Raw genomic sequence first — 20303 nt, 5'->3', positions numbered from 1 at the left:
AAAATGACGTGGCCATTTCACAAACTGCTGTGAGACAGTGTTGGTTATACAGTGGAGCAAATATCTAAAACTTGATCATTAATGTTCTTATGAACCAACATAATGAGGATGAATCCATGCAGCAAAACAGTCTGCAGGCTCCAGCTGAAGGGCTTGTTGATGTGAGGATCCAGAGAATAGTAGGCATCTCCATCACCACCCCATAATTTCCCCATTTATCGATGCCCTTTTGTTAAAGCTGAACAAGCCAGCCACAGTGTAAATACAGACAGGCAGTCTGGTTAAACCCACACTGGAGGAACATCTGCAGTGGAAAACTTATCACCAGCAGCTCTTTTCTAATCACATAGATGTTAATTATTCATTTCATATACTGTATTCTGCATGGTGGTGGCTTGGTCACCAGAGAGAACAACAGAGGTGTACGTTGCACTGCTGTCAACCATTCTCAACTGCATATTGTGTGTTTTTAGATGGATGAAAATCAACTTACAAAGGCTTCACATTTTCTTGAGTTTGGTAATGCATCACAGTGAACCCCTGCTAAGTTTTATACTGCTTTATTAAAATGAAAATGCAAGTTTAGTTTAACCGGGGTCCTGTTTTTGTAGCAACGCGAGGATGTTGCTACACAAGAAAAAGGTTATCCAGATGATCTGGAGGTAAAAGTGAGAGAGAAACACAGTAAAAGTGTGCACACACAACTACGATGAGTACAGTAGGTCAACATTGGAGCAGGAAGTTCGTCTGTAAACTGTAATGGATGTTTAAGACAAACTTTTTTGGGAAATCATTTTTCCTCGTTTGTCTTTGTTTCCTCTTGAGAGTTTGTTTAAAAGCTGTCTGAGCGTCTGACTGCTCGTCTCTTGACAGTCAGGCATCTTTTGATCAAGTGATTCGGCAATTCATTTAGTGTATACAGTCAGGGCCGTAGACAGTGCTTTAGAATACTAATGTGGTAGTCGTGATTTCAAATTCCCCCAGCAGTATCCAACCCACACAGCAACGTTTTAACTAACTAATCTAACTAAAATCACATCATTTCAACTATATTTTCTGTCAAATGTTGTAGTGCAGAAATACCAAATCAGTTTTTATTCAATTCCATGTCTAAAGACTGTCCCATTTTAAGGTATTTTGCCTAAACCATCCCAGGACCAGCTTTAAAACCAACATGTGTAATACGTGATTACATGTAAACTCTTCTTCAGTCAGTTAATCTCCAAATTCCCAGAAATATCACTTACAACATGACATCGCTGTCCTCTTTATCAAAAAATGACCATAGGCCAAACTAGAATCCGATCCAGGCTGTAATAAACCACCATCCTCTAAAATAACCTTTTCATTTATTCTGACAATACAAATAAAAGCGGAGACAGCCTCAGAAACTCTCCTTTCGGTGCGTTTAAGACAACAACAAAAAACGGGTGCACGAACCATTGACATATAGAAAATGGACTAACAGACCCCGCTGCTCTGGACGGAGACCAGTGAAGGATATTAGAAGCTCTTTCCCGGTGATGGCTGAGCGTTACTGAGCAGCCTCCAACTGAGCTTGAAGACGTAGATGTGACGTGAGCAACCTGTCTGAAAGTTGTAAGTCTTCTGGTAGCTGTGCCAAAAGAAATCTCAATCATTCCCAATCTAGCAGAGACGGAGAGCGTAGGTATATGTAAGGAGATAACATAGACACAGGCTAATTATTGATCACTAAAATGATAGTTAACATTTGTAATTACACTTAAACAGCTAATGGAAGTCCAAACTTCCTGAGAGCTTCTCCTGTACTATACGGTAATTCCTTTACTATGCGTTAGCCTATTTTTACAAAAACGAGCCATAACGTGAGGTACAAGGTAATGGAGCCTTTTATACATTGTTGTGTTTCTTTAGAAATAAACAACGGACAAATAGAGTCTTTAAATGCTTCAGATGTCAAAGTGACGTCAAAATGAATGGGAGTCAATGGGATGCTAACGGGAGGTGATGGCTTGGTAGCATCAAAATGGTGCCATAGGAGCTACGCGTTCCGAGGAGAAGCTTACCCCCTTGGCACGAACCCTTCTGGGTGAAAGTCATGTCCTGTCCTTACTTCCTGCTTTGCTCCCATCATAACTACTACGGCCACTAGAGGGCGCCGCCCCTGTAAACCTAAATATGAGTCATTATTGCTGCTTAAACAAACGAATTATATGGCCATTTTTCGGGGGAGGACAGTCTCGATAAGTGTCCGCTGTAATGGATTCCCTACAGAATCGAAGGAAAGGTTCAGTAAGTACATTTATATAGCAAATAGAAACAAACTGGACCCAACGGCTGCTTGAAAGGTCTGAAAACTAACACCTGCTTTAGAAGATGGTCAGCATGTATATGAAGTTATTATGCAATTTCTACTTAATGAGCTAAAACTGCAGATAATGTCCTTCAACACCTGCCAAATCTGCTGTACTGGTAACTTTGGCAGGTAATCAATCATCGTTAAGAGAGCCTCGTCTTTTCCAACAAAAAAAAAAAAAAACAGTTGGCAGGCAAAAGAGAGGATTCTGAGATGAAAATATGGGATGCAACAGCTTTGTGCATGCCAACAAACATTACAAGCATGCAGTGTTTCCCACAGTATGTGTTCACAGCAGGCAGGAAAAACCCGTGAAACAGCACTTAAACTCTGAAAAAGACACTGAAATGTCAGCAGTGAATTACAGACACATGAATTGCTGAAGGTGTGTCAGCAGCTCTGTTACAGACTGATGAGTAAAAACCACTTGTGATTATTTCGCTGGGCTGCCATCTGATGATATAAAACAATAACTACAATAAAAAAAAATGTTCGAGCTGTAGTCAGGGAAAAACCTTGAAGACTGGGCGATATCTGGTTCTTTATAAAACAACAAATTGGTTTTGTATATCAGTCAAATGTGACCACATAAATACTGGGGGAAAACTTCCATTGTAAGCTATTTCAGACCATTCTAAGTGAGCACAGTGACCTTTTAGTTCATTTTAATTGTCTGCATAGAGGTGTAACAGGAGGCTGACACCTCCTTAGAAGAAGCAGAGACTGATTTTCACCTGGATTTTTATGTCTACATGCATTGACCAGTTTCTTTGTTTTCTGCTGCAAGAAAACTTTTGTTTCACTGCAATTTACAGTAAGTGAGGTCCTCTTGTGATGAGGACCAATGTTGAAGTACTTCCACCGCAGAGACCGCATTATGGGTAGGATGTGAGTGGGTTACACCTTTAACGCAGAACAATCCAGAACAATATCAGCCTCATCTGTTCTCTGCCTCTATTTTCCAAACACTTACTTCAGTGATTTTTCAGCACAAAAAGGAACTATAGTGACATGAATTCATCAGCGTCTTGTTTTAAAGCTGCAGGCTGCAGCCTTGCGTGCCCTTTGGTATTAAACAGCTGACTAAGACTGAACACAACACAAAACAGAATCATCTTGACCTTTCCTGCTCTCCTTTTTCATCACAACCAATTACTTAGCTGAACTGGGGAGGGGCAATCATATTTCAGGGGGGTTGCCACCTTGTGCCCCCCTTCTAGCCCCCCGCCCGTGGCCTGAGGCCGACAGCAACAGAAACTGCTTTAAGAAAAGTGTAGAAGCATATGGAACACTGGTCCGACTCAAACTCTCTACTGAAACCCACTGCTGAGATGCTCTCATTCATCTGCCAGGGAATTGTGTAAGAGCCTACATGAGGCATTTTCATTTCACATCTAATTCACAGTTGAAATCAAAGACCCAAGCGGAACTTAGAATGCATTCATGCAGATAAAACATGTTACTGCAGGGTTTCCAGCCTGCTTTACAGCTGCAGTGTACAGAGAACCCTCCATCCAGTTAATTGGAACCGGGATTTTTAGAAAAACTGTCCCATGCAAACTCCAACCACCTGCAGGAATATCACCCTAACTGGAGCCACTTATTGACTGAAACATGTGCAGCTCAAACTGAATTCCTTAAATCAACAATCACTTTCAGATTTTATACGTAGATTATTGCAGATCATACATTAGGTAAACCAAATAGCAATTGCTCAAGTGCTATTAGTTGTTTGCCCCATTATGGGTTAATCTAGCCCTGCCCTTGCTGTCATACAAAACAATACACCAAATTATTTTGGATTGAAACACTGGATTGAATAAATTTTCTATAAAGAAGACGTATTGGGTTTAATCAAACATTTGTGCTGTTTGGAGCAGTAGGATCTTATATTGTATATGTTGCCTACCTTGCTTTTTTTTTGGGGGGGGGGGAGTATCATACTCATACAAGGAAATTGTCAAACTAAAATCCAAACCTAAGTGTGTTTTATGCCATTTTTAGTATTATAATTGTATCTAGCCTATATGTGAAAACTGTATCTCATCAGCTACAGCCCTGAGCACCAAAACTCAATTCCTTACTTTACTTACTTGTTTTGTTGCCTGTATTCAAACTCATAAATCTCCTGTTTTCTTATGCATCTTTGCTATAAATTAGATTTTTGCGAAGAAAGTAACCAATAACATCAAGTTGCATATGCAGATATTCGGTAACAGGTGAGGTCCATGGTACAGTTTCAGCAGCATCGGATCTGAGAACAATGTCTTCACATTATTGCAGATAATTGCTTGTGTGAATTCCCAAGCGGGAAATAAAAAAAATTTAAAAAACACGCACTAACACACTAACTACAACCAATGGCTCTGCAATTAGCTCTGAAACTCCCCCAAGAGATCCGCACAGCAGTCCCAGAGACACACACACCGTGATGACAGACAGAAACACACACACACACACAGGGGTGTGGGTGGAAATAGGACTGAGTACCCAGGGCCCAGTACCCAATGCCTTTTCCACACACACACACACACACATAGCACTATCTTTGTGAGGACCCATCATTGACATAATGCATTCCCTAGCCCCTTACCCTAACCTTAACCATCACAACTAAATGCCTAACCTTAACCCTTACCCTCACCCTAACCAGAACCTCATTCTAACCCTAATCCTAAAACCAAGTCTTAACCCTCAAACAGACCTTTAACCTTGTGGGGTCCAGCATTGTGGCTCCCAGTTTTTGGACCCCACGAATGTAGTTAAACAAGAACACACACACACACACACACACACACACACACACACACGTCCGGCGCACTTTATAGCGCAGACAGATGAAGAAGAAAAACACACGAGCTGTAGTCCTACCTGATGAAACAAAAATACAGCAGAGTAACAGTACAGCTACTTATTATTTTTACCCCAGCAGATCGCTTATTTTTACTTTACTTTGTTCCCATAAACAAAACGCAGCTCTATACAGTATCAGTTACATAATGACACATTGTGACAGGTTTAATCATTTCAAACGACTGCCTCCTCGACACCTTACTACTACTACTAATAATAATAATAATAATAATAATAATAATAGGGAGAGGCGGTGCTGACAGTTCATATTCAGAAGCTGAGCAGCTGTACTCATAAAAACGGGCGAGTTAGTGACTGGAAATAAACTTTTAATCTTCAGTTAAGGACGCAGTGTTTGTCCAGCAGTGCTGCTGTTTTGGTCTCGCATCATCTGGAGACATAACTTAATATCTTAAAGCCAAATCCAGAGTAATGGAGAGGGGAATTAAACGGTGCGTAAACTGACTCCCAGTGAACATCGCGTCCATATGAACAAGAATTCGATTTTTCCTCAGAACGGCAATACACGTTGCTTCCAGTGGAAATAGTCCCTTGTATCCTATGTAACTTGGACCAGTCTAACGTTACTTATTATGACGTACAGAACCATAACCACTCGTGGAGCTTTAGAGACGGGGGAAACTCCATCACTGCAGAGTGAACGCGGGTTTAAAGGGAGATAGTGGGGCTTTATCCTCCACCAAACCTCCGCGGATGCACACTGGTATAAAAACACACTGTATTCCATTGAGTCCGGGTCGGGGCCGCCTGGGGAAACCAAACCCAAAACAAGCCTCGCTCCTGCGCGCGGACTTACCACTTGAACGCCGGACGATGTTCTCCAGAAAAGTGTTCTGCGGTGCCACAAGCCCTCTCTTTCCCCCGGGCATCCTGCTGCGGGCGGAGCTGGTGTCGGTCAGGGTGTGTGACGGTGTGTCTGCTGCTCGGAGCTCGGTACTGACGCTGGCTCTCAGTCGGACCGATGGAGAAGATCATTGTAACCGTGCGCTCTGGCTGCTCGGGGCGCACTGAGGCACGGCGGCGGCGCTGCATCCCGCTGCCTGACCGGAGCGCCAGGACGCATGCGTGGCGGCTCCTGTGGGCTCGGTCCTCAAAAACAATGGCTCGATGTGTTTCATTTTGTCTAATGAATCATGTGTGTAATGACGCCAGAAACAAAACATGACATTCTTTTATTTAAGTCAAAATTATTAATAGACATAAGTCGATCAGTGTCTTTAAATATAGGGTGAATTGAGGGTGACTGGCACAGTTTTTACATTTCTGTAATACCAAAGATATTAGCTATCCATTTGAGAAAGAAATAAGGTTTTATCATAATACAAGGAGACATGGCATAGCCTTTTGTGTAAACTGACCCCAAACCTTTTTATTTATTCTTTTTTTTTTGTTTTGGTACCATTTGTGCGATTGGCACAGCACACACTAAATAATAAACATATACATTACAAGTCTCTCTTCATAAAGGGTTTATTAATTCTAATTAATAACGAAATTAATGGTTAACAAATCATTTAGCTTACTAATGCTTTATAGAGTTATTACAAATCAATCAATAGTTCAACTTTTAGGTTGCCAGGCTGTGAGAAATAAATCAATAAATAAATACTCTCAGTCTATGAGTCTCTCCCTTTCTAATGAGTTATGTGAAGTTTAAGAAGGGATTTAATAAAGGGGTATACATTATTACCTCTGCAGTTAGCCTACATGTTACTGAAGTCATTAATAAAGGGTTTCTACAACAATTCATCAGTGCCTAAAATGGGCCAGACCTCATAAATACTGAATACCGGGCACTTCAGATTTTTGTCCACATGAGTACCCTTACTTCTAATTATAATTAATTATAGGCTATTTTAATGGGATGATATTTTTACCAAAATAGGCTATATATCATGTTTTATTGGGAGAAACCAGGCAATTCTATGTAAAATCAGAGCACCCCCATAAAGTCCAAATGGAATGTTCCTTTGTTTCATAACCACATTTTCAGACACTGAGGCGATTTGACTGTGAGAGTGGCAGGCGATACATGCTTGAACTATTCAGGGTCACACCCCTACAAGATATAGTAGAAACATAAATATATCCAAGACACATCAACACATGATTATGTCATGCGACTGCTGAATTAGGCTACTGGCACCATTTGTGGTCCAATTCAGGCACTGTGATTGTAAATATTAATACATTGTTAATACATTCATTGTTTTAGATGCCCTGCAACCCTGAAAGCTGTACTACACATCTTAAATGTAAAAAAAAAAATCTAAATGTCAACTTGTGCTTTTTAAGGGAAGTTGCTCTACACATTGCACTCTCCGCCTTGTTTTCCCACAGATGCTTCAACTTTCAGAATTTATTCTTCTGTCCTTTGCCTTCATGGGTGTTTTTCTCTTTTTGCATTGCTTTTTGTCAGCCTTTGACACTTTAGTTTCATCAGCTGTCTTCACTGCAGGCTTCTTGGCTTCTGTCCCTTTCACAGTCTCCCTATCCATCTTGGTCTTTAAGACTACTCCTTACCGTTGAAGCTCTTTATAGGTGATCTTACAGCGCTGGGGTGGAGCTGCTGCTCCGCCCGGTGCATCCCATACAGACTCTTAAGGCTGCCTTGTGCATCGGTATCTGACGCTGAGAGCCACTGACCAAGCACCAGTGGGCTTACTAAATGTGGAGAGTTGGGAGTGAGAACGGCTTGTTAAGTCATTTATCATACGTCAGAGAAAACAAGGTACAGCAGATTAAACATCCATGAAGAGGCCAATAACAAATCCCTTAACAAAAGTCTTACCATGAAGCAGTGAGTCTCTCTGCTTGGATCCCTCAGGAATGCTTGTTAGTTAATATGAAGGGTTAATGAGGCCCTGAGGAGCCCAAAGGCCCAACCAGGCGTCACACTGGCTGTTAGCTCAGCCTGACATCACCCCCTTTTATTTACATTACAGCACATATTAACGCTGCACTGAGGCTGCATCTACATTATTGACTGGAAGAATATAAAGGAGGCTGCATGCCTATTTATAGCTTGAAATAGTCTCTTGTGCACTTAAGTTGGTAGCATTGTGTTTTTTATTATGGCCTGTGATGACTGGAGCACATTAAAGCACATTGCAGGCTAAATGAGGGCATCAACTTTCTTTAATAACTTTTACAGAAGCAGACCATTCAAACATAAAAAAAGACATTATTATAAGTTTAAACAATGGCTTTCAACCTTTTTGGCTTTTAGTATGGACATGAGCAGGTCAGCCAAAAAGGGAATTTCTTTCTCAAATTGCTTAATTTAGACGGATTTTAGAGCCCTAAAGTGGTGTAATAATAAAGATTATATAAGGACAATATAATAACTAAAATGTACTGTTTGTGTACCACATAATAAGACACTATAGGATCATTTTAAGTATATAAAAAGTTAAAACATCCAAAAGCATGAAATCAATTATTAATTGACGATTAAAAACTACAGACAGGAATAACCATTGGAGTATTATAGTGTCAGTGTAGAGCAATGGTCCTTTGCAATGGAAGTAAAGAGAGAAGGTTTTATACTAAGAAAACTAACTTGGTTTGGCTAACCGACCACCGCAGCACGTTTTAACTTCAGAATGCATTTTGTCATAGAACAAAGACTAGATTTTGTCCCCCATTTGGTACATTGAAAAATCTTTTTAGGAAGTCTAAGAAATATCTTTGCAGCAGCAGGAACAATTACAGTGACCAATATCACTTTCAATGTACGTACAGTATAGGTCCTTGAGTAATGTGTTGTGATGGAGTTGAAAATATGTGAACCTTTCCTTTAAAATGTCTCATCAGTGGGTTAAAGGTCCCATGACTTGGATGCTTTTATATAGGTCTTAGTGGTCCCCTAATACTGTATCTGAAGTCTCTTTTATATAGGCCTTATGGTCCCCTAATACTGTATCTGAAGTCTCTTTTATATAGGCCTTAGTGGTCCCCTAATACTGTATCTGAAGTCTCTTTTATATAGGCCTTAGTGGTCCCCTAATACTGTATCTGAAGTCTCTTTTATATAGGCCTTAGTGGTCCCCTAATACTGTATCTGAAGTCTCTTTCCCAAAATTCAGCCTTGGTGCAGAATTACAGCCACTAGAGCCAGTCCCACAATGAGCTTTCCTTAGGATGTGCCATTTCTGTGTCTGTAGCTTTAAATGCTATTGAGGAGGAGAGAGGGGGGGGGCAAGGTGGAGGGTGGGTGTGTGGCCTTGACAAACTGCCACTTTGTTCGTTTGAAAGCCATGATGCCTCTCTCTCTCTCTCATGGGCGGGCCAAATTCTCTGGGCGGGCAAAGCAGAGAAAGGGGAGGTAACCTTTCACCTTATGACCTCATGAGGAGGAGATTCCAGATCAGCCCATCTGAGCTTTCATTTTCTCAAAGGCAGAGCAGGATACCCAGGGCTCGGTTTACACCTATCACCATTTCTAGCCACTGGGGGACCATAGGCAGGCTGGGGGGACTCATATTAATGTTAAAAAACCTCATAAAGTGAAGCTTTCATGCCATGGGACCTTTGAGAGTACTCCAAGGAGGGATTTTCTACCACTGAAACAAAAACCTCCATATTACATGAATACTGACACACTTGCTCTGATGTTGGTCTGTCTCTCATCTACATATACACCTGTTAACACCCGTTGACTCCCCATCCCAACGCTATCAAGTAGTCTGTGTGTGTGTGTGTGTGTGTGTGTGTGTGTGTGTGTGTGTGTGTGTGTGTGTGTGTGTGTGTGTGTGTGTGTGTGTGTGTGTGTGTGTGTGTGTTTGTGTGTGTCGTCAGTAAACGAGCACGGTTTAAAGCACTCCAGTGGGACGCCCTTAATTGGCCCACTTGCATCATGGGGTATCAAACATATGTGACAGCGCAGGTCGCACAGCTGCCGTCTGCTCTAACAGGCCCAGCTCTGCAGATGAGGCAGACGTGACACACACACACACACACACACACACACACACACACACACACACACACACACACCTGTGTAGGCCTGCCAGGTGTTTGTTAAGAGTTTGCAGCATCTGTTGTCAGCTTGAATTCACAGCAGTTACATCCAACAGATGTTGAACTGGTTTTCACTGCCCAAAAATGTATTAAAACATTCATAGGAGCCTCTCAAACCACTACTGGAGTGTTATCCCCATTTGCAACTGTCCATCTGTTCAAGTTGCAGTTATATTTTCTACAGAAATATGGCTCACATACTGCTTCTCCCTCCATCCTCATGCACAACCTTGTTGAGCTGGAAACTAAGTGTGGAACCATTTGATGTGCATCAATCAATTGGACATGTCATACACACAGGAGTAGTCAGTACAGTGGAGGAGCCTATTGGCTGAGCAAATGTGATAAAATTGGTGTCTTTCTGAAGCATTGATGCACATTGATAGGAAGAAATAGGACAATGGTGATCCTGATGTCAAGTTGCTGCTGCTGTGTGGGCTTACATAGAAAACACTAGTAGCGGATGTTTTAAAGCATGTACTAGGCCAACCCTGTCTCCTAGAAATTACATTTATATGCAACTCATTTGCAACAAGTACATTTTAACGGAAATGTTATACCTCTCCGGGAACCATCAACTTATTGTGGTGGAGAGGTTTGTGTGTCCCTATGAACCTGAGGGCTGTGTTGTCTGGAGCTTTGTGCTCCTGGTAAGGTCTCCCAAGGCAAAGTGGTCTCAGGTGAGGGGCCAGACAAAGAATGGTTCAAAAACCCTATGAGTGACCGAGGAAGCCCGGGGCCCCGTCTGGAGCCAGGCCCAGATGGAGGGCTCGTCAGCGAGCGTCTGGTGGCCGGTTTGCCACGGAGCCCGGCCAGGCACAGCCCGAAAAAGCTACGAGCTACGTGGGCAGCAGACGCTGGCTCTGGGGACGTGGAATGTCACCTCTCTGTGGGGGAAGGAGCCGGAACTTGTGCGGGAGGTGGAGCGCTACCGGTTAGATCTGGTGGGGCTGACCACTACTCACAGTCTCGGTTCTGGAACCATACTCCTGGATAGGGGTTGGACTCTTTTCTTCTCCGGAGTTGCCCAGGGTGTGAGGCGCCGGGCGGATGTGGAGATACTCACACACTGCGGGTTGTGGGGGGGAAAACTCTGACTGTTGTTTGTGCATATGCACCAAACAAGAGTTTGGAGTATTCAGCCTTCTTGGAGACCTTGAGTGGAGTCCTGCATGGGGCTCCAGTGGGGGACTCCATAGTTCTGCTGGGGGACTTCAATGCGCACGTGGGCAATGATGGAGACACATGGAGTGATGGCGTGAGAGAGTGAAATGTATGTAGGGAACGGGGGGGGTTCCATTGCTGAAGCTGCGGCGAGGAGCTGTGGTCTTAGGGTCTTAGATGCCTTAAGGGACGGTAACCCACGAACACCATGGTGGACACCGGTGATCAGGGAAGCTGTCCGACTGAAGAAGGAGTCTTTCCGGGATATGTCATCCCAGAGGACTCTGGAGGCAGTTGCAAGGTGCCGAAGGGCCCAGAGGGCTGCAGCCTCTGCCGTGAAAGAGGCAAAGCATGTGGGAGAAGTTCGGAGAAGACATGGAGAAGGACTTTCGGTCGGCACCAAGGTGCTTCTGGAAAACCGTTCGCCACCTCAGGAGGGGGAAGCGGGGAACCATCCAAGCTGTGTACAGTAAGGATGGGACGCTGTCGACCTCAACTGAGGCGGTAATAGGGTGGTGGAAGGAGCACTTTGAGGAACTCCTAAATCTGACTAATACACCCTCTATGGTAGAGGCAGAGCTGGAGGATGATGGGGGATTGTCGTCAATTTCCCTGGTGGAAGTTGCTGAGGTAGTTAAACAACTCCACAGTGGCAAAGCCACAGGGATTGATGAGATCCGTCTAGAAATGTTTAAAGCTCTGGGTGTGGAGGGGTTGTCTTGGTTGACACACCTCTTCAACATTGCGTGGAAGTCTGGGACGGTGCCTAAGGAGTGGCAGACCGGGGTGGTGGTTCCCCTTTTTAAAAAGGGGGACCAGAGGGCGTGTGCCAATTACAGGGGTATCACACGTCTCAGCCTCCCCAGTAAAGTCTACTCCAAGGTGCTGAAAAGGAGGGTTCAGTCAATAGTTGAACCTCAGGTTGAAGAGGAACAATGCGGATTCCATCCTGGTCGTGGAACAACGGACCAGATCTTTACTCTTGCAAGGATCCTGGAGAGAGCCTGGGAGTATGCCCAACCGGTCTACATGTGTTTTGTGGATCTGGAGAAGGCGTATGACCGGGTCCCCCGGGAGACACTGTGGGAGGTGCTGCGGGAGTATGGGGTTAGGGGGTCCCTTCTCAGGGCCATCCAATCTCTGTACGACCAAAGCGAGAGCTGTGTCTGGGTTCTCGGCAGTAAGTCGGACTCGTTTCAGGTGAGAGTTGGCCTTCGCCAGGGCTGCGCTTTGTCACCAATCCTGTTTGTAGTATTTATGGACAGGATATCGAGGCATAGTCGGGGTGGAGAGGGGTTGCAGTTTGGTGGGCTGGGGATCTCATCGCTGCTTTTTGCAGATGATGTGGTCCTGCTGGCATCATCGGCCTGTGACCTTCAGCACTCACTGGATCGGTTCGCAGCCGAGTGTGAAGCGGCTGGGATGAGGATCAGCACCTCCACATCGGAGGCCATGGTTCTCAGCAGGAAACCGATGGAGTGCCTTCTCCAGGTAGGGAATCAGTCCTTACCCCAAGTGAAGGAGTTCAAGTACCTTGGGGTCTTGTTCGCGAGTGAGGGGACAATGGAGCGGGAGATTGGTCGGAGAATCGGCGCAGCGGGTGCAGTATTACATTCAATTTATCGCACCGTTATGACGAAAAGAGAGCTGAGCCAGTAGGCAAAGCTCTCAATCTACCGGTCAGATTTCGTTCCTACCCTCACCTATGGTCATGAAGGCTGGGTCATGACCGAAAGAACAAGATCCAGGGTACAAGCGGCCGAAATGGGTTTCCTCAGGAGGGTGGCTGGCGTCTCCCTTAGAGATAGGGTGAGAAGCTCAGTTATCCGTGAGGAGCTCGGAGTAGAGCCGCTGCTCCTTTGCGTCGAAAGGAGCCAGTTGAGGTGGTTCGGGCATCTGGTAAGGATGCCCCCTGGGCGCCTCCCTAGGGAGGTGTTCCAGGCACGTCCAGCTGGGAGGAGGCCTTGGGGAAGACCCAGGACTAGGTGGAGGGATTATATCTCCAACCTGGCCTGGGAACGCCTCGGGATCCCCCAGTCGGAGCTGGTTAAGGTGACTCGGGAAAGGGAAGTTTGGGGTCCCCTGCTGGAGCTGCTAGATGGATGGATGGATGGACGTTATACCGCCTAGAACATATTTAAATTACCATAATAAGGAAACTTTTAGAGCTGTAGTGCGCAGTTTCTGTCTCCCCCCATGAGGAATTCTAAGTAATGACAACAATTCTAAGTAATGACAACAATTCTAAGTCAATTCTAAGTAATGACAACAATTCTAAGTAATGACAACAATTCTAAGTAATGACAACAATTCTGTCGGCGGTCCACATGATACAAGTCTTCTGTGAACACGCTTCACCCCCACCCCCCCTCCACACAGTTGCTAGTAGCCAAGGAGGACACGGAGGATTAAAAAAACATGATGGACTCTTCAGAATAGGTTATTATGGAGCCACAATCTTCTGAACGTAGTCACACTGAGAAATCCAGACAGAGTTGTGTGGAGCTGATAGTCTTAATTAGCTCATTTGGCAATGGCTGGAATGGAAAGTTAGGCACTAAAGATTTAACATGTTTGCAAAGTTTCAAACTAAACGTGTCTGCTAAATGTTCACTGGCAAAATACATTTGTTTTTCTACAATAGTCATTGCAGTACAATTTGTAAGTCTCTTGGACCAAATACAATAAAAATTTTTGTTCATGATCCCACGAGCATAAACACATGAGTAAACCTGAGTTTATGCATCTCGCCACGACACTGCTGCATGTGTTGGATAGCGACGAGAGCCTCTACGGGGATTTGATGACTGTCATCACCCTAATTATACCGCATCACTAACCCTCAATTATGCCCAATCAGCATTCAGCAGGCGGGCTGGCATTGTTCACGTGGAACACGAGCTCATGACCACCAGCCTCGGAGCGAGCCTGACAAATGTATTCAAAGAGACTCGTGCAAATCATCTCTTCAGCAGAACAAAATGCCCAGGTCCTAATGAGCAAAGGGACAACAGTTAGAAGAGGCAACAGAATCAGTTTCTGAGCATTAGTTATTTTTAGCACCACTGCTGAGAAACGGGTAAATGTCAAACGGTGGAGATCAAAGGCAGCAGTGGGACGACACAGATACCTCATTTGTGGTGGGAAGAGGCAGGGATAGAGGTATCGTACCTCCACCCCCTAGCCGATCAATGCACCGCCTGCACATCTGGAGGGCGGCATAGCTGCATCCCTCCATATTGATCTCAGAATTAATTAGTTAAGCTTCCACCAGTGCTGCCTCTCACTGGTCCTAAAAAAAGAGGAGATTGAATATCAAAGCGCTGACCTCCCCCCAACCAAAACCTCCAACCCCAGGCCAAACTTTTAGCTCCATCATAGACTGTAAGAATAGTGGACGTAGCATCCGTGACATCACCCAATGGTTTGTGGACGGCTGTTCTGAAGACTTGGGTATGGCGATACGGGCTTCGCCATCTTGGTTATATTGCAAATGGACGTGACGATGTCTGACGAGAGAGTGGAGTTGTGGAGGATGACGCGGCCAAGCCATTGTTGTTTATGGTGGTCAAAACTCCTCCGAGTACCTTTTCAAGACAGCGCTACAACCCAAATTAGTCCATATGCCACTTCAAGGTGACAAATATGGACACTGAGGGACACTCAGCAGCCTGAAGCTTAACAGCCACATGGTGTCACCTGGTGGGCCCATGAACACTTTGCTGTGGCATCTAGCAAAGCCTCCTCTGCTGCACTTCTGCAGACCACTTTTTGAATCACAAATGTTTTTTATCTTCCAGGCGGACAGTGTGGAAGCTTTCGGAGGAGGCGCATGAGGTAAACCTGCCTGTGTTCACTTTGTCCCGCTGTTATTACTAATTACAACCGTGGTGCTCCTTCTTTAGTTTGTGTGTCTCTCTCTCTCTCTGAATGCCTTTTCCTCCATCTGAATGTTATAGCTTGAATGGGCTTATTTTGGATCTGTGATTCTGTAGCTCTTAGTTAATCATTCCCCTCGTAATCTCTGGGTTCACAGTAGCATAAAGACACACAGGATACAGCTAAATAACAGCCTCTCATGAGTTGAAAATAAGAACCTGACATCAAATTAGAGCCATAGTCAGGGGCAAGAGGCAGGAGCATCATAATGCTTGTAACTGAAAAAGGTAAAAAGCAACAGGATTTTCAATTTCCCTCAAAGCAGTAACAACAACAACAGTGGAAGAACGCAGGAGTAAAACAGAGAGATAATGAAAAAACTAAAATGTTTTAAAGCGTTTGTGCCTGAAAAATGGCAGTGTCCATCTGTCTGTCTAGTTAGTCCCAAGAAAGATTTCTTTACAACCCCTGACCAAATTTTCATGGAATGATTTATATACTAATTAGTGCTGTCAGTTAAACGCATTATTAACAGTGTTATTAACGGCATTAACGCAAACCCATTTTAACTAGTAACCTACAAAAACTACAACACCACACCGGATCTAGCTAGACAGGAAACAAAACAAGAGACAAGACACACTTGTTTGGGCTTGCCAGCCAGCCAAAGAGTAGTACAGACCTGCAAATAGGGGTGGTACGGTTCACAAAATCCACGGTTCGGTTCGTATCACGGTTTTAGGGTCACGGTTTTCGGTTCTTTACGGTTCTTCTTATTTTTTCTTTTAATCTTTAACACTCCAGAAATATACTTCAGCATATGATATATAGCTAAAATTAGCATATTGAATGCATGTTGCACAATACATGCACACAGTGGCAGTTATATATATTGTTTTATTTCCGCTGTCATCATAAGTAACATGAAATCCAAAATGTTCCCACACACCAGACTATATACGACGCTGGCGCATCCTCCAACTCCAGGCAGCCTACCTTACCTCTCCCACTAACAATTTCTGCGACGTGACCTGCAGCACTCCACACTCCACCTGAGGAGCGGTCGGCTCAGCGCCTCTCAAAATCTGACGAAAATCTTTTAAACTGACCTTTGTCGGTCAAAAAAACAGACAGATTCAGCGACTCTATGGCCTATTTCTCGCTTGAAATGTTTTCAGAAACACTTTTCAATGAACTATTTTAGTAAAATATGAGATGGTATTCAGAAGGAGACGACATTAGAGTCTGTTTTGAAATTCGGGAGCAGCAAGAACCACGTGACGCATTTGTCCAATCAGTTGCCATGTGTTGCGTTCGTCACGCTCGTCCCCCTCGTCGTTTATATACTGTCTATGGTCGTTTCCAGTCAGTGTTTTAACATAGGTGTATAAAGTGGGCACTACGGCAGGAAGTGGTTAGTGCACATTAACAGTGTACTGACGAACCGCGCGACACACACACGCTCCGAACCGAGACATGCGAACTGAGCGGTTTGGATGTTTTTTCATGAACCGTACCACCCCTACCTGCAAACTAGTCGCTTTTCGGCGAAAATCGCCATTTTGAATGGGAAAATGTCATCCACGTGAATCACGTAGATCCGAAGAGGTTTTATTTGGGGGGGGGGGTCCGAGACCCGGTGCTAACACAGCACTGGTGCCTTAACGACTTATCTACCGGACCGAATAGCAACGCGGATTTCGGTGCCTTATTTAGGTGCCACTTAAATGCCTGCGCTTCTCTCTGATGCTCCGAAAACGGACGTTAGGAGGAACAGAAACATCACCGCACGGGACGCTAGTTAACACTACACTTAGCAGCAGCTAACATTAACCTACTGTTAGCTAGCAGCTGGAGTAAACCCGATAAAATGCTGACAGCTAAACGGTGTAAAGTGTGACTGTATTTCACCGTAGAGGATTCTAACACCAGACTGTAGCTGCCGTTGTCTGAAAAACAGACTCAGCCTCGTGGTGCATTCAAAGTTATTGTAAAATACCCTTTTCACATCCAGTGGTTGTTTTTGCACCACTATATTTATATATATTAGGGCTGTCAAACGATAAAAATTTTTTAATCGCGATTAATCTCTGAATTTCTATAGTTAATCGCGATTAATCACATTTTTTATCACATGATTAAAATTCTATTATTTTGCATTTCAGAACAGTTTTTAAGTTCATATTAACAATCGAAAGCAATTTTTACCAGTGTATCTTGATTGGGAATCAAATGAATGCATAGAAAGTTACTTTATGAATTTGATTTTAAGATTTGTAATTATTTATTTACTGTAAACAAAAGAAAAATGTGTGAATCTGTCATTATTGCACAATTCCTCCAAGTACCTAACTAAAAAACTAAAAATCCCTATCCTTACTAGAGTCAATCTAGTGTTTAGTAACTCACTCACTTCCTCACTGACGTCCAGTGATCAGCGGTTAATGAGACAGCGTTTGCAGCACCTTGCAGCAGTTCCAGTTTAGCTGCTTTCTCCGTGTCGTACAGGCTGTGTATCCGTGAAAACTACTGTCCCCCTCGACGGTAACGAGACAGGTCAGAACATGCCAACCATTGTACGTCTTTAAGATCCGAGTCCTCTACGATGCTGACAGGTCTGCAGTTAGTTGCCACCCATTTAGCCCGCTAGCTGGTAGCATCACGTTAACTGTACTACTATGCTTAGCTCCGTAGCTGGTAGCTCAAGCTTGACGTGCTTCGGTGATATTTTAATTGGGCTTTACACAACGTGAATATGGCTTTCGACTTGTCTACGAGCCATCTGGGAGTTTTGGAAAATAAAAAGCTCCATTCAGAGTTATTGCTGCTGTCTTTCTCCATCATGCCTGCAGCCTGCAGCAGCAGGATGTGTTAGGAGGAAGTGGCAGCTTGATGATAAGTAACGGTGCTGCAAAGGGTCAAAATAGTAGCCTGTTAGGCACGACGCCGAGTGAAGTGTAAAATAAATTAATAAATGCCGGCATGCGATTACTGCGATTAAAAAAAATTAATCGCATCGCGTCGGCCCTTAATCGCATCGCGATTAACGCGTTAATGCTGACAGCCCTAATATATATAGAAATCTTTCGGTTCAGGCACCGTTTTAAAAGTATCGTTGTATCATGTTGATAAGATCATTAAAATGAGAAAATATAATGGGACAAAAAGAAATCAAGGGACATTTAGAATAGAGAAAAATGTGCGATTAATGTTAACTATAACATTAATGTGATTAATCGCGATTAAATATTTTAATCATTTGACAGCACTAATACTAATGCTTGTCTATATAGCAACCATCAGAGTCCTTCTGGCCCAAAACAATGTTTCCCCATACACTTACAGTACATGGCGAAAGAGACGCCTGCAAATCAGGGGATAACTTTTTAATTTTCTTTTTAACTTTTATCAGAATTTGATCCATTTGGCCTGATAGCATTTGGAAAGTCTAGACGTGCCGCACGATTAAAGGAACACTTACATACGTATATTTTACCACCTGCTTTTAAAACTAATTGCCACTCTTATTCTTTATATTCTTCTTCTTCTCTATATTATTCTTATCCCTTCTGCAATTCGACTTTTAATGTTTGAATGTATTTTAGATGTTTGAAACTGATGCCCAGATTTATGACTCATAAGCGGAGTTTGACATTCGAGCCTGGGGGGGAAAAAAAATAAAAATAAAAATCATTGTAGCAGCTGGCCTAGCAATTGGGGAACACAGCACGAGCACATATGGACAAAACAAACATGCTAAATAAACATATGTTTATTTTTAACCCAAAGAAGAAGAAAAACAAAAACAATACAATCATATTCTATTTGTGAACAGGTAGAAGCCACTTGACTTGTCGCGTCTTCGGACACAATTAGGATCAAGGCAATGAAATGTGGACGACTTTTGCACTGTTAAAATATTATCTTCAACCAAAACGAAAAGATTTGTAAAGTTTTTCTTTCCTTTTTCAAAACCCATTTTGTGGCAATGAGAGCGATTAAAAGAAACAAGTTATATTTTGCATTTTGTTGTCATGAAACATTTAAAACATTTTGTGAGACACGGGGAAAAAATAAAAAAAGAGGCCATGTGAGAGGCTACAGTATGCATAGATACAGAATTGCCTTTCTCTTGGTTTATAAGTCTGACAAGACGGAACATTTTCAACTGACAGTCACACACTCACACAATACTCCCCACTTTTGATTTTTATATCAGCGTGACCCCCCCCCCGTCCCCCGTCCCTCAAAAGACAGCATATTGAAAGCAGTGTGTTGAGCTTCTCCAGCTTAAAGCAGTTATTTGGCAGATAAAATAAAACTTACAGATCTAGACATTGTCCAGATTAGCGCAACAGTAATTTTTGTTTTTTGCGTCCTGCATATGTGTCGACAACGGTCTCAGGTGAGAGCTTGGCCGTAATGTCGCTTTCGATGCGAAGGATGGCAAGAGAAGAAAACCTGGCTGCTCCTATCGTCAACCGCAGCCAGTTCCTTATCCTTCTCATTGCAGAGAAGCTTCTCTCAGAGGTAGATGAGCCAATCAGCAGAGTGAGTGCTAACTGTAAAAGTTTACAGAGATTTGGGTAGGTTGCTTTTCTCATTTTCTTTGACAAGCTTCATCTCGGCTGCAACAAGAAGGGGGTTAACTTTTAGTGCCAGAGTGTATTTTTGTGATAGTGGATCAATTCCATTTTTGTCGAAAACTGCGGCACACGCGAGTGCAAGCTCCATGGACTCTCCAGAGAACCTCCTTTCCAGCTCATTGATGAGATTGTCCAGCACGGGGAAATATAGTTTCTGCGGATAGCCAGGACTCTCTGCTGTTTCTTCATGGGTTGTTTCCCTTTGCCCTAAAGTAGTAGTAATCAAGAACCCATCAAGGGAGGTGGGCGGATTTGAAACACGATTAATTTTGGGTGCGGCGGGGCCTGCGGAGACGTGAATCTGACGGTCAGTGTTGTTGTCCAGGCAGAACTGTTTGACTGACTTCCACACATCGCTCAAGGAGTCTGCCTGCCTTTTA

At 43.5% G+C, this 20303-nt stretch overlaps 1 protein-coding gene across 4 annotated transcripts in view; it reads right to left on the bottom strand.

The window, feature by feature from the left end:
* The window catches only part of kcnh5b (potassium voltage-gated channel, subfamily H (eag-related), member 5b), a 177671-nt gene extending 171590 nt beyond the window's left edge, over window positions 1-6081 (bottom strand). For all 4 annotated transcript variants that reach the window (XM_078278189.1, XM_078278190.1, XM_078278192.1 and 1 more), the window contains exon 1: window positions 6009-6081. In XM_078278189.1, coding sequence (XP_078134315.1) covers window positions 6009-6081 — 73 coding nt within the window. The remainder of the gene's footprint in view (window positions 1-6008) is intronic.
* Between the last annotated feature and the right edge of the window lie 14222 nt (window positions 6082-20303).

This window comes from Sander vitreus, chromosome 20, assembly GCF_031162955.1.
Source record: "Sander vitreus isolate 19-12246 chromosome 20, sanVit1, whole genome shotgun sequence".
Classification (NCBI taxonomy): domain Eukaryota; kingdom Metazoa; phylum Chordata; class Actinopteri; order Perciformes; family Percidae; genus Sander; species Sander vitreus.
Note: the sequence above shows the minus strand (reverse complement) of the source record. Positions and strands in the feature narration are given on the sequence as shown.